The sequence below is a fragment of the Pteropus vampyrus genome, unplaced genomic scaffold (assembly GCF_000151845.1).
Source record: "Pteropus vampyrus isolate Shadow unplaced genomic scaffold, Pvam_2.0 Scaffold80, whole genome shotgun sequence".
Taxonomy (NCBI): Eukaryota; Metazoa; Chordata; class Mammalia; order Chiroptera; family Pteropodidae; genus Pteropus; species Pteropus vampyrus.
The window spans coordinates 827,112-842,084 of record NW_011888861.1 but is presented as its reverse complement, the minus strand read 5'-3'; the positions used below and the strand labels follow the sequence as shown (position 1 = coordinate 842,084).

Sequence of the window (14,973 nt, the reverse complement as noted above, 5' to 3'; positions counted from 1 at the left end):
TCCTTTTGCTACCAACGTTCTCAGAACTGAAGATACTTAAATGCAGTAAAACCTAATCATATATCATATTGAAATGTGAAATACGTCATTGTGATATGGATTATCTCATACACTTTATGCCAACGGGGATATATACCAATTTTGCTTGTGTGCAAGATGTATGGGTTTTTTTGGTCTTGCGCCTCAAAATATTCCTGTTGGAAACAGACCCTGGCAGATTTTAGGAAACTATGTTCCCTCTTCGCTTACCCACTATCTAATAGTCATCCTGGACAGCAAAATAGGGTTGCCCCCAAATTTCCTGGTTAAATTGGGTGAGCCTCATACACTGGCCCAAACGTGTTACTTCTTACCTTCCACTATTTCACACAAAGACTACAGTTCAGATTCTAGTACATTCCCCCAGCACCAGGACCGTAGAAACTCTTTAAGGGACAAGCACATCGTTTCACATTTCATTGATCTAAGAGAAGTACCAGCAGGACACCTACCTCATGGAAAGACAGCTAATGGCTTTCTTGGGACAGGCTTGGATTCAAATCTCAGCTCTACCACTAACCCTGTGACTGTGGAGGTGGTTAGCAAACCTCTCCCTGATTCTGCTCCTCATCTGTAAAAGGGGAGTTATCTTATTTGCAAAGCTGGGAATGAAGATTGGAAGTCACACCAAACCAAACCCATCCAAATGCCTGACATTGAGGACAAACAGAACATGTTATAACGCTCAAGTTTTAAACAAGAAAACCTTCAGTTTGCACATATTCGTTCACTCACACACACACACACACACACTCATACACTCATACACACTCATACACTGGAATGTCAGGTCTCTACTGATACAAAAAACAATTTCCTATTCAGAAATATTCCCTTTATATAAACACAATTTTTATTTCGTAAGAAATTTTTAACCTTCTGATTTGAACAAACTCTCTCTCCTCCCAAGGCATTTGATTGACAGCACACCATTGTAGCATATAATTTATTATCATCATTATTTTCCACAACATTTAATACCATATTTTTCTCCTACGTAGAATATTACCCAATAGAAGTCCCCCAAAGAAGCCACGGCACATTCCTAGCAAAGACAGAAAATTGTCTTTCAATTTTTGCTTTCCAACGTGATAGTTCAACTAATACAAGGTCAGATTTAATTAGCTGTGAAAGTGGAAAATGAAAGTCAGCCTGTGTGTACATCATGGCCATAAGCATGTACACCTCTATGAAAAGAGCAAAATATCTGCTGTTTCTTACCAAACTTCTATATAACTTTACTTTTTTAAAAAATGATTTTCTTAGAAGACATTCCACTTCCTCTGATGGTGCGAACTCTGGGGTGTTTTCTCAGGGTCAACCCTGCGCAAGCAGATGGCACATGTGAAATGAAAAAACATCTGGAAAATAGCAGCCCTTCCTAGACTCCTGGTATACATGTACAGGAGACTTTCTGATTTCCAATCTTGGCTCAGTTCAGAAGAAAAAAGGGAAGAGATAAATCCCTGGAAAAAAAAAAATGCAGCCTACTTTAGGGCATGCCTGACTTTCAGTCCATTCAAGTGTTCACGGTGAGTCTTCCTGGCTCATAGGGTTTTCAGGACCCTGAAAAACATCCTCCATGACCCTGCTCCTCCATGGTCTTCTGAGTGCAGTTACTGTGTTCAAAACAGTATGTCACAAGTCAAAGGATTCAAAGCTTCCCAAGGAAAAACCATATATGTGGGTATGTTCTAATTTAAGAAACCTATGACAAGGCTTCTCAGCAATCACCTAACTTCTGGAGTCCCAACATCCAGATTTCAGTGGCTGGAAACCATGCCAGAAAAGCAAAGACCCAGCAGCCCAAAATGAACCTTTTCTGCAGCTCTGGCACATTCTCCACACACCTCCACACCACTCAAATGTCCTATAAAATAATAAAATGAATCAACTGGACATGGCCAATTTAATCATATAAAAAGGCATTATAAAAATACTCCCTGCACTTAAAAAAAAAAAAAAAAAAAGATGCATGTAAACGTTGCCTCAGTCACCGGAGAATCCTCGAGCCTTTTCATCTCATCTTTCCAATGTTTTGTGGTTTTCCGTGTCCAGCTTTTCTTGGAGGTATCAATCTGTTTTTTTCTTAACAGAGTTCAGAGTCTGAGGCCACCTTTGAATATGAGCTTGTGGTCTGACTGGCAGAAATAGTATTATCAGGAGACTTACGATGTGTAAATAAAAGTACATGGACCTAGGGATAAAAACACAAAAATTATATTTCAAATTAGTATATAAATAGGAAATGTCACATGAATGTAATTACACCTGCAGTCTGGAGAGTGAAAGCACCACTTTTGGAGGAACAGACATGTTTGTAATCAGGCTCATCACGATCCACCCCACAGGTAACTCCCTTTGGTGGTGGTGCAAGCCAAGGTTAGACCGAAACTGCAAAACCCAGCAGAGCAAACCAACCAGCCCATTTGTGGACAGACGCATGGTACTGTCCCACTGACATAATACACAGACTAAGAGAATGAACCCCACAAAAGCCAGAACACCCCAATATTCAAAGTCTTAGGATGCACAGGACCAAATTCAAATGCAGTACTATGTTCCCTAAACACAAATGCAGCAACACTTTAGCTAATCTATTCAAGTGTAAAGGGATCTTCTTAGATGTATTAAGAGCCAGAGGAATACAGATTTTGAAAACCTAATCTGCAACTCTAAAAGTAACTTTCATCCAAGCTAATAAGAAACAAGATTTGCTTTTGAGGTTTGTGGACTTTTATTGCCTAAGTGTGGTATTCAGCACACTGAGTATAATGTAGACACGCAATAAATACTGGGGGCTGCATTTGCACAACTGTTCTATATCCATTTGGTCAAGCTGAACTTATACCTTCTCCAATGCTTTCTGAATATCAAAGGAAAATAATGTTAAAAGGGGGAAAAATCCCACCATTGATTTATGTATCATTCCTCAGCTTCTATGACAAGGTCAGGCACGTTAGAATAGATAACTCACATAACCCCTACACTTTCCTTTAGCAAGAGGAATGGCCTCCCTGAAAATATGTACAGAACAGTCAAGAGATCTAATAGAAGCAAACAAATCTTTACTCATTTACTCTTTCAACAAGGTTTTACTGTTTAGAATGTACCAGTGAATTAAACTGGAAACTACAAAAAGGCTGAGCTGCTGCCCCTTCCTTTTTGAGAAAAGAAAACGAGGCAAGTACAGGAGTACTTGTGTTTTGATGGTCACTAAATTTTTATTGTTATTCTCTTATATTCTGCCAGCCACTACATACACTGTGGTGGGTTGGATAATGTCCCTTTAACGATATCCACATGCTAATCCTGGGAACCTGTGAATAGATTGCCTTCTGTGACATAAGGGACTTTGCAGATGGATCACATTTAGGAACTTAAAATGGGGAGATCATCCTGGATTTATGGGTGAGCCCAATGTCATCACCTGGGTCCTTATAAGAAGGATGCAGGGTGAGTCAGAGAAAATGGAGATGTGATGATGGGATCAGAGCTTGAAGTGATGTGCTCTGAAAATTGAGGAAGGGTCCATGAATGCAGGAAAGCAGGCAGCTAGCTGATACATCTCCCTTACGAATTGTTAAGGAATTCCAGAAACTAACTTGGTTTAAAGAGAGCACCTTCCAAATGCTAGATGTAGCTTCTCATTGCTCTTGATGTTGCTACTTGAGAGAGGACTGGGTGCTTGTTTACTCTGCACCGATGTCACTGCTGCTCCAATTCCCAGCACGGGCCACAGGTGACGTGGACTTCTGCTCCACGGCTGTGGCTCCCTTAGCTTACATCATATGCTCAGACGTCTCCTAGAACTGTACACACAGGCCATGGTGGTGGGTCCTGAATATATGCAAACTTAACCACAGTCCTTTCCAGAACCAACCAAACCAACTCTTAAGTGCCAGTTCTGACATAAGCCAACAACTCAGGTATGCATTCTACCCCCAACCCCCCAATTCAGATGAATTCCATCTGGGGGCCCTTTCTTTCCTTTAGCTACCATCCTGGCCCACAGTGACACAGCTTCTGATATTTGAGTGCAGTGAGAGGAGATCAATATTTTGTTCTTAAAACATTGAAAGTTTTATTCTCAAAGTCTGGATTTTTCATATATCAATATTTTCCCAATACTCCCTTCATACCAAGAAATACTAGAAAAGAGCAACTAAGTTAATGATCATATCAAACATTTCTGAGGACAATGATTACCTAGTCACCTTATATAACCTCCCATGAGAAAAATCTGCTCAAAGTTTACATACGTATCCATATAGATAAGACAGCTAACACAATTTTTAAAACTGTTCCTCACCAGACATTGTTTCACCTCCTCACTGGATTACATTAGCTCTGATCTCTTTCTTTCTCTTTCTCTCTCTCTCTCTCTCTCAAAGCTGACTTTCCCTGTTACTCTTCAATGTCATATATTTAATTTTAAAAATGTTTTTCAGTTACATTGAAAATACAATATTATATTAGTTTCAGGTATACAACATAGTGATTAGACATTCATATAACTCACAAAGTGATCAACCTGATGAGGCTAGTACCCTCCTGATACTATACTTAGTTATTATAATATTATTGACTATATTCCCTATGCTGTACTTTACATCCCCATGACTTTTTATGAGTGGAAATTTGTACCATTTCTTTTACCTTTTTCATCCAGCAACCCAACAGGCCTCCCATTTGGCAACTATCAATTTGTTCTCTGTATCTTTGAGTTTGTTTCTATTTTAGCTGTTCGTTTGTTTTTTCAGATTCACATATAAGTGAAATCACATGGTATTTGTCTTTCTCTGACTGACAAGTCATATTTCATTTCACATAAAGTCCTCTAGGTCCATCCATGTTTTCAAAACTGGCGAGATTTCATTCTTTTTTATGGATGAGTAATATTCCATGTTATATATGTACCACCTCTTCTTATCCATTCATCATCTACCAATGGACACTTAGGTTGCTTCCACATCTTAGCTAGTGAAAATAACCCTGCAGTGAACATAGTGGTGCATATATCTTTTCAAATGAGTGTTTTGGATTTCTTTGGACAAATATCCAGAAGAGGGACTGCTGGGTCATATAGTAGTTTTATTTTTAATTTTTTAGGAAACTTCCATATTGTTTTCCATGTGGCTGCACCAATTCGAAACCCCACCAACAATGCATGAGGGTTTTTTCTCCACATCCTCACCAACACTTGTTTTTTAATTTGTTGATGATAGCCATTCTGACAGGTGTGAGGTGATTATCTCATTGTGGTTTTGATTTGCATTCGTGATGATGAACATCTTTTCATATGTCTACTGGCCATCTGTATGTCCTCTTTGGAGAAATGTCTATTCAGGTCCTCTGCCCATTTTTTAACTGAATTATTTGGGGGTTTTGGAGTGTTAAGTTGTATGAATTCCTTCTCTATTTTGGATATTAACCCCTTGCTGAATATATTATTATCTTCTCCCATTTAGTAGGCTGTCCTTTCAATTTGTTGAGTTTGCATTGCTGTGTAAAAACATTTTAGTTCAATATAGTCCTATTTGTTTATATTTTGTCCTGTTTTCCTTGCCGGAGGAGATGTAAAAAAGTTTACTGCTTATGTTTCCTTCCAAGAGTTTTATGGTTTGGGGTCTTAAGTCTTTAATTCGTTTTGAATTTATTCTTGTATATGGTGTAAGAAAGTGATAGTTTCATTCTGTTGCATGTATCTGTCCAGTTTTCCCAACACCATTTATCAAAGAAACTGTCTTTACCCCATCGTTGTATGTTCTTGTCTCCTCTGTCTTAGATTAAGTGACCATATAGGCATGGGTTATTTCTAGTCTCTCTATTCTGTTTGATCTATTTGTTTTATGCCAGTGCCATGCTGTTTTAATTACTATAGCCATATACAGTTTGATATCAGGTAGCACGATACCTCAAACTTTGTTCTTTTCACAAGATTGCTTTGGCTTTCGGGGCCTTTTGTAATGGTTTCACAAAATTTTGGGATTATTTGTTCAAGTTCTGTGAAAAATGCCATTGGTAATATGATAGGAATTGCATTCAATCTGTTAATTGCTTTTGGTAATATGGACATATTAACGTGTTAATTCTTCCATCCATGAGCACAATATATCCTTTAATTTATATCTTCGATTTCTTTCTTCAGTGTCTTATACTTTTCTGAGTACAGGTCTTTTATATTCTTGGTTAAGTTTATTCCTAGGCATTTTATTCTTTTCGATGCAATTGTAAATGAGATTGTTTTCTTAGTTTCTCTGATAGTTCATTATTGGTATGTAAAAATGTAACCGACTTCTGAATACTAATTTCACATCCTGCTATTTACGTAATTCACTTATTAGTTTTAATAGTTTTTTTTGGTGGAATCTTAGGGTGCTCTGTTTATAGTATGTCACCTGCAAATAATGAGTTTTACTTCTTCCTTTCCAATTGGATGCATTTTATTTTTTTTTCTTGTCTGACTGCTGTGGCTAGGACTTCCAATACTATCTTGAATAAAAGTGGTGAAAGTGGGCAACCTTGTCTTATTCCTGATCTTGAAAAAGCTTTCAGCATTTCACCATTTAGTATGTTAGCTCTGGACTTGTTATATATTGTCTTTATTGTGTTATGTTCCCTCTATCCCCACTTTGCAAAGGGCTTTTATCCATAAATAGGTATTAGATTTTGTCAAATGACTTTTATTCATCTACTGATAGGATCATACAAGTTTTAGTCTTTGTGTATGTGGTTTATCATATTAATTTGCAGATACTAAACCAACCTTGCATCCTGGGAATAAATCCAACTTGATCATGGTGTATGATCTTTTTAATGTATTGCTGAATCTGGTTTGCTAATATTTTATTAGAGACTTTTGCATTTACGTTCATTGCGGATACTGGCCTATAATTTTCATTCTTTGTAATGTCTCTGTTACTGGTGTCAGGGTAATGCTGGCCTCATAAAAAGAGTTTGGGAGCCTTTCCTCCTCTTCGATTTTTTTGGAATAGTTTGATAAGAAGAGGTGTTAATTCTTTGAATGTTTGGTAAAATCTACCTATGAAACCAACTGATCCAGCTGGAGCTTTTATGTATTAGGGGTTTTTTCATTGCTGATTCAATTTCTTTACTAGTAATCGAATTGTTGATATGTTTTTGTTTCTTCTTGATTCAGCCTTAGAACACTGTATGTTTCTAGGAATACATGTATTTCTTCCAGTTTGTTGGCATATAATTGTTCATAATGTTTCCTTATAATCCTTTGTATTTCTGTGGTATCTGTTGTCACTTCTCTTTCATTTCTGATTTTATTAATTGGACCCTATTTTTTCTTGGAGTCTGGCTAAAGATACATCAATTTTGTTTCAAAGAACCAGCTCTTGGATTCATTGTTCTTTTCTATTTGATTTCTAGACTCTTTCATTTATTTCTCTCTGATCTTTATTCCTTCCTTCAGCTCATTTTAGGCTTTGTTCTTTTTCTAGTTCCTTTAGGTGTAAGGTTAAATTGAGAATTATCTTGTTTGAGGTAGCCCTGTATCGCTATAAATTTCTCTCATACAACTGCTTTGAGACCCATAGAATTTGCACCACTATGTTTTCATTTCATTTGTCTCAAGGTATCTTTTGATTTCTTCCTTAATCTCATTAACCCATGCATTATTTAGTAGCATGTTATTTAGCAGCATGTTATTTAGCCTGCACATGTTTGTGTTTTTCAGTTTTCGTCCTGTAACTGATTTCTAGTTTCATCCATTTGTGGTTGGAGAAGATGCCTGACATAATTTCAAACTTCTAAAATTTACTGAGACTTGTTTTGCGTTCTAACATGTAGTCTATCCTGGAAAATGTTCCATGTGCACTTGAAAAGAATATATATTTTGCTGCTTTGGGGTAATGTGTCCTAAAAACTATCAGTTAAGTCCATTTGGTCTAATGTGGCATTTAAGGCCACTGTTTCTTTGTTGATTTATGTCTGGGTGATTTACCCACTGGTGTCAGTGGGGTGTTAAAGTCTCCTATTATTATTGTTAATCTCTCCCTTTGTATCAGTCAATATTTGCTTTATATATTTAGGTGTTCCTATGATAGGTACATAAATGTTTGAGAGTTATATCCTCTAGTTGGAATGATCCTTTTATCATTATGAAATGTCCTTGTCTCTTGCTACATACAGCCCTTGTTTTAAGGTCTATTTTATCTAAGTACTGCTGCCCAGCTTTTTGTTTCCATTTGCATAGAATAACTTTTTTGATTCCTGTACTTTGTCTTTGTATGTCTTTTGATCTGAAAAGGGCCTCTCAAATGCAACATACGTATGGGTCTTTTTTCCCCCATTCAGCTACCCTGTCTTTTTATTGGAGCATTTTAGTCCATTAGCATTTAAATTAATAGGTATATAGTTATTTTCATTTTGTTTTCTGATTGTATTTGTAGTTCTCTGTTCCTTATTCTCTTGCTCTCTTCTCTTGTATGTTGATGACTTTCTATAGTGTATTTGGATTTCTATTTCTTGAATATCTCATAGATTTTTGGTTTGTGGTTGCCATGTGATTCCTATATACCAAGCTATATTTATAGTAGCGTATCTTAAGTTGATGGTTGTTTAAATTTGAATACATTCTAAAATTACTACAATTATACTCATCCTCTCCACCTTTGTTCTTGCCCTTATTTTTTCTTTTATGTGGGTGTTTTTGTGTGTATCCCTTAATTGTCGTGATTACAGATGGTCTTCCTACACTTGCCTTTTAATCTTTGTACTAGCGTTATAGTTGGTTACTCCACTGCTTTTACTAAGTATTTCCCTTTGTCAATGAGAATTTTTCTTATTCTTGTATTTTGTTTTTCATATTTTTGGTCTTCTTAAAGAAGTCCCTTTAACTATTCTTGTAATATAACTTTAATGGTGATGAGCTCTTTTAGCTTTTTCTTGTCTGAGAAACTCTTTATATTTCCTTAAATTCTAAATAATAGCCTTGCTGGGTAATCACTGTAGGTCTTTGTTTTTCATCACTTTGAGTATTTTGTGCCACTCTCTTCTGGCCTGCAAAGTTTGTTGAGAAATCAGCTGACAGTCTTATGGGTGCTCCCTTGTACATAACAAACTGCTTTGCTCTTGCTACTTTTAAGATTCTTTGTCTTTAACCTTTGACATATTATGATGCATCTTGGTGTGGGCCTCTTGGGGTTCATATTGTTTGGGACTCTGCTCTTCTTGGACTGGTATGTCTATTTCCTTTGCCAGGTTAAGGAAATTTTCGGTCATTGCTTCTTCAGATAGGTTTTCAATCCCTTGCTCTCCTCCTTCTGGTATTCCTTTGATATAGTCCCAGAAGTCTTTACTGCTATTCCAATTGGGTGTTTTCTGATACCCCATCTTCCAGATTGCTAATTCATCTAATTGATCCTCTGCTTCATCTAATCTGTTGTTGATTCCCTCTAGTATATTATTCATTTCGGTTAATCTATTTTTCATGTCTGACTGGTTCTTTGTTTTCTACCTCTTTGTTGAAGTTCTTACTGAGTTTATCCTTTAAGTTCATTGAGCATTCTTATAACTAGTGTTTTGAACTCTGTAGCTGGTAGATTGCTTGTGTCCATTTCACTTAGTTCTTTTTCTGGAGTTTTGTCCTGTTCTTTCATTTGGAACAAGCTTCTTTGTCTCCTCATTTTGGCTGACTCCCTGTATTTGTTTCTGTGTGTTAGATCTGCTAAATATCCCAGCTTTGTGTAGTAGGTGTCTGAGGCCCTGTGGCAACATCTCCCTGGTTACTTGAGTCAGGTGCTCCAGGGGAGTCTCTTGCATGGATTGTGTGTGCCCTCCTGTTGTAGTTGAGCCTTGATTGCTGTATGCACATCTGTGGTTGGGATTAACCCTCAGGCTGACTGGCTGTGAGGACTGGCCATGACTATAGCATATAAGCTATTGTGTGGGGGCAGACTCCACAAAGCAGGAGTCACTTTAGTGGGGCCCTGGTGCCAGCTGAGTCTGCCCTTTGGTGGGCACACTATATGAGCTAAAGCCAGCTGCCACTTGTGCTGGGCTTGTGGCTGCTTAGTTGAAGCAATGTTCCAAGCCAACACTGCCTGCAGCTTATGTCAGGCGTGGGGCCCCCTGATGGGAATTACAATGCAAGTTGAGTCCTGTTGCCTCTTATGCTGGACTTAGGGCACACTGAGGCCAGCTGCTGCTTGTTTGGAGAACTTTGAGAGATTTTAAGAAAGTCTACAGAACAAGCTGAGGCAGGCTGCTTGTATGGAAAACCTGCTAGAAGTGACTCAGGTTGGGTGTGCAAGTTGGGTGGGGCAAGGACTCAGGGAATTACCAGGATAGGGCAAATGGTGTTAGCTAGGTTAATGGAGAGCTCAGAGTTGGCACCCACCTTACCAGGCTAGCTGGGTGGGGTTGCAAAGCTCCAGAGAGAAACAATGGCACCTTCCACTGCTGCCATTCCTGGAAAGAGCTGCCCTGACCCCTACCTTTGCCCTTTTCAGCCTTTGCCCTGAAATTAGTCAATTAAATTTCTCCCCATAGGTCCATGGCACTTTTCAAGCTGCTGCCCCAGTACTGGAACCAAGAGTGAGTGAGTTTATGAGCAAGCAAGTCTGTGTGCGTGAGCCCTTTAAGAGGATGCCTGGGATACCAGCAGCCCTTGGTCTCACTCAGTTTTCACAGCCAGATGGTGTGGGGACTCCTTTTCCTGGCACTGGAGGCCTGGGCTAGGGAGCCCAGCAGGGGGCTGGGAACCCTCGCTCCTCAGCGGAGATCTCCTGAGATATGCCTCCCAGGTGCCAGTTTCCTGTCTCCGCACCCCCTAGTCTCATGTCTTCTTTATATCCTTAGTTATAGAACTTATGCTAGTGTTCAGATGGTTCTCAATGGTAGCTGTTATATAATTTAGTTGTGGTCAGGGGAAAAGGTGAGCACGGCATTTCCCAACTCCACCATCGTGACCAAAAGTCTTCAGAGTAGTAATAGTAATTTGACTAGAAGACAAAGAACCATCTGCAAGTGACCATCTAATGTATTATATATATTGGGACATTACTAAGTGAAAAAGCTCTACAGACTAGCTCGACCAGTGTAAGCCAGAGGTAGCTCGTTTTTAGCTACTCACCTAAAATACACTTTTTTCTTGTATTTGGCTTTAACTGTTCATATGTAGCCAAATGTACATTGGGGCAATTATGATAGATTAAGACCAAATGTTTCAGGAATGAAAAGAAAAAGTTTTTCAGTCCTCTATTCTGACATTCTATATTTCTCTAAAATTTTACAGACTACATGTTTTCATTATGGAAAAGCTCAACTAAATTTATTGGGCATGCTAGGAACTGAACTAAGTACTCCAGATACACAGATGAATAAGGCATGGTTCTTAATGTCAGGAATTTTGCTAACTGCAAAAAGTTCTACCCAAATTCTAATATTCTTACACACTGAATTTCAAAAAGTGTTATTTAGTGAGTCATTGTATGAGGATTTGTCTTTCAAAACTATTTCATAGAAAGTTTCTGCTATGGACTGAATGTTTGTGTCCCTCCAGAATCCATTCTGAACTCCTGATGTGATGGTATTTGGAGGAGTGGCCTTCGGGAGATAATGTGGTTTAGATGAAGCCATGGGAGTGGGGCCCCCATGATGGGATTAGTGCCCTTATGTGATGAGAAAGAGAAACCAGAGTGCTCGTGAACTGTATCTTCCCTGTCTTTTACCTCTGTCTCAGTCTATCTGTCTTTGTTTCTTCACTGTATCCCTCTTCTCTCTCACTGCCTCTATCTCTCTGCCACTCTTCATCTCTTTCTCTGTCCTCTCCCTCTGCCATGTGAGGACACAGTGAGAAGGCAGCCTTCTGCAAAAGCAGGAAGAAGGCTCTCACCAACTATAGGAAGTCAATGTCTGTTGTTTAGGTTACCCAGTCTGTTAGCCATAGCAGCCCCAACTAAGACAGGTTCTTTCATAATACAGTAGCCCTCCTCCCCTATCTGCTGTTTCAGTTACCTGTAGTCAACAATAGCCCCAAAACGGAAAATTTCAGAAATAGGTTTTAAATCACATGCCGTTCTGAGTAGTATGATGAAATCTTGTTCCATCCCACTCGGGATGTGAAGCATCCCTTTGTCCAGTGTCTCCACGCTGTAGACACTCCCCACCTGCTAGCCATTCAGTAGCCTTCTTGGATTAACTGTTGTGATATCGCAGTGCTTATTTTACTTATAATGGTCCCAAAACACAAGAATAGTGATTCTGGCAATTTGGATATGCCTAAGAAAAGCTGTAAAGTGCTTCTTTTAAGTGACAAGTTATGTGTATATATAGAAAAAACATAGAATACACAGGGTTTGCTACTCTCCATAGTTTTAGGCATCCACTTGGGGTCTTGGAAATATGTTCTGTAGATAAGAGAAACTACTATACATTTAAGTGTTCACTTGGGGCTCATTTACAACTTAAAGAAGAAAAAATTACACTGAGAAATTTAAAGCTGAGATTTGAAGTCACTATAGATTAAAAACCGACTAGACATAAAAATGAAGCACATCTGAAATTTAAATGTTAAGCAGTGAAGGATAGACTGAAAAATGAATATGCATGAAATTGTGGTTCAATACCGGTTACTGAAATTAGCCCCAAGGAAGGAAAAGATACAGAATGCAACCAAATCCACCCCTACTAAAAGACCACGCAGTTTTCTTTTATCAGACTCCATGAGTCTCTTAAGAGATCATGAAAACTTTTTCGAGATGCAATCTGTTAATAGCCATTGGCAATATGTGGCTCCTTAAATTCAAATTAGATAAAATTAGATAAAATTGACATTTCAGTTTCTCAGTCATACTAGCCAGGTTTCAAATACTCAATGGCCAGTGGTTCATGTATTAGACAGTATTTGTCATTGTAGAAACTTAAACAGAGCTGATCTAGATAAGGGATTCAAATTATATATATGGGTATACCTTGGAGATAGTGTAGGTTCACTTTGGCCCACTACAATAAAGCAAATATTGCAATAAAGTCACAAATTTTTTGGTGCCCAGTATATATAAAAGTTATGTTTACACTGTAGTCTAATAACATGTCTAAAAACAATGTATATACCTTAATTAAAAAATACTTTCTTGCTAAAAAATACAAACCATCACCTGAGCCTTCAGTGAGTCATAATCTTTTTGCTTTTGGTAGAAGGTCTTGCCTTCAATGTGTAAAATATGCAGTATCTGTGAAGCACAATAAAATGAGGTATGCCTGTGTGACTATGATAACACATTAGGTTGAATCATTTGAAATTAACAAATTTGACAGAAGTGTCAATTTTACCCTAAACGAGGGTAATATTCTAGATCACTTTTGGAAAGAAATGGAAATTATTTAAGAGTGATCTGGATTGATAACTATTTGAAATTAGCATACTTTAGTTGGTGAAATGTGTCATCCCAAACAAATCACCATTTAACACGATCCCAAAGCAGTAATTTTCTTCCAAAGTAACTTCTACAGAACTTTTTAGAAACTGTACTATTGATCTTGCTGTTAAAGGAACTCTGTGAAACTCGAGTTAGGCACTTACTTGCTACGTTAGTTTCGTTAAATCACTCATCCTCTCTGAGTCTCTGCTTCCTCATGATAAACAGGAACAACTACCCAACTTCTCAGCTCACCTTGGATTCTGTGTTCTGCCCACAGTCATGTTTCTTGGATCTTCAGAGCAAGGAGCTTTCTTCCATCATAAGGGGGCTTTTCTCTGCTGTTCCCTGCATTTGGAGTATGGTCCACAGTGCTCCACTTTACCCACCGCCCTCACACACACTATGCCTGCTTTACTCCTACTACGCAGCCTCCAGGACTTAGCTCGAATGCCACTTCCTCCTAAAAGTTGTCCTGGATGCCCAATCTGAGTCAGATTCCTGTTACATGTTAAGTCTTTATACACTGAGATCGTACTCTGAGTGAATAGTACATTTATAAATTTGACAATTACTGCCTGTCCCTTCCAACAAGTTATCCCCTCCATGACAGCAGGAATGATTTCTATATTTTGCTCACCATTTTTATCCCTAGCTTCTAGAACACTGCCCAGCACATTGTAGCTGTTAAATGTATTTAGTTGAATATAGCATTTCTGCTATAACATAATACATATTTTCCTGAAAAATCTCATATTTGGCAATATCCTGTGCTTAAAATACCAGGGCTCATGGGGGAAAATCATGTGAGAAACAGACAACTCAAAAGCTATGAGACTTTTAACCAGAACAACGAGCACCTAAGCTAACCATTTGGACAGCCCAGGCAGAGAGCCGCTCAGTAGAGCTAAAGGCTGCTGAGGTGGTATAATGCAGGAGACAATGCCAGAGGGAGGGAAGGAAAAAGGAGCTGTGAGCAAGTGGAGATGCCCTGAGGGTGGCACTGAGGAGGTAAAACCAGCTGAGAGCCAGGATGGTGAGGCGGGGGTGCCTCTCATGGAGCCCAGTGAAGCGGTGCTCAATTTCAAGTTTCTTAAAGCTGAGTGGCTCCTATCTCTGCAGCGGCTGAACTGGGGGTTTTTGCAAAAGATTATAATTCTCTTCCTACTAGACTGGCATCTCTTATCTAGAAAAATTTATGTATTAATAAAAACCAGCTCAACTTCCATGTTATACTGACATAACTCCTATGACCTAATGGGTATTATAGAAACAGATTTTACCTGTATAGCTTTATAGTTCCCTCTACCATGTTTTCCTATAACCTAAAAAATCATCCTACTTATAGACATTGACACCTGTATTGAATAGTAAAACTGTCTTGATCATTCTGACCGGTACATCAATGATAAGAAATCCCCATTTACAAATAAGGCATGTTTGCATTGTTTATTTCTAAGTCACTTTCTGACCACAGATAAGCTCCAAGGTTAATCTACAAAAGCCTATGCAAACCATTACATAGTACAGGTTAGCATCT

General features: G+C 38.4%; 1 protein-coding gene across 5 annotated transcripts in view; it reads right to left on the bottom strand.

Annotated features, from left to right (window-relative positions):
• Positions 1-869: 869 nt before the first annotated feature.
• MBOAT1 (membrane bound O-acyltransferase domain containing 1) overlaps positions 870-14,973 on the bottom strand; it is a 116,906-nt gene continuing 102,802 nt past the window's right edge. For all 5 annotated transcript variants that reach the window (XM_011362837.2, XM_023532249.1, XM_023532248.1 and 2 more), the window contains one exon: positions 870-2,236. In XM_011362837.2, coding sequence (XP_011361139.1) covers positions 2,113-2,236 — 124 coding nt within the window. In that variant the 3' untranslated portion in view covers positions 870-2,112. The remainder of the gene's footprint in view (positions 2,237-14,973) is intronic.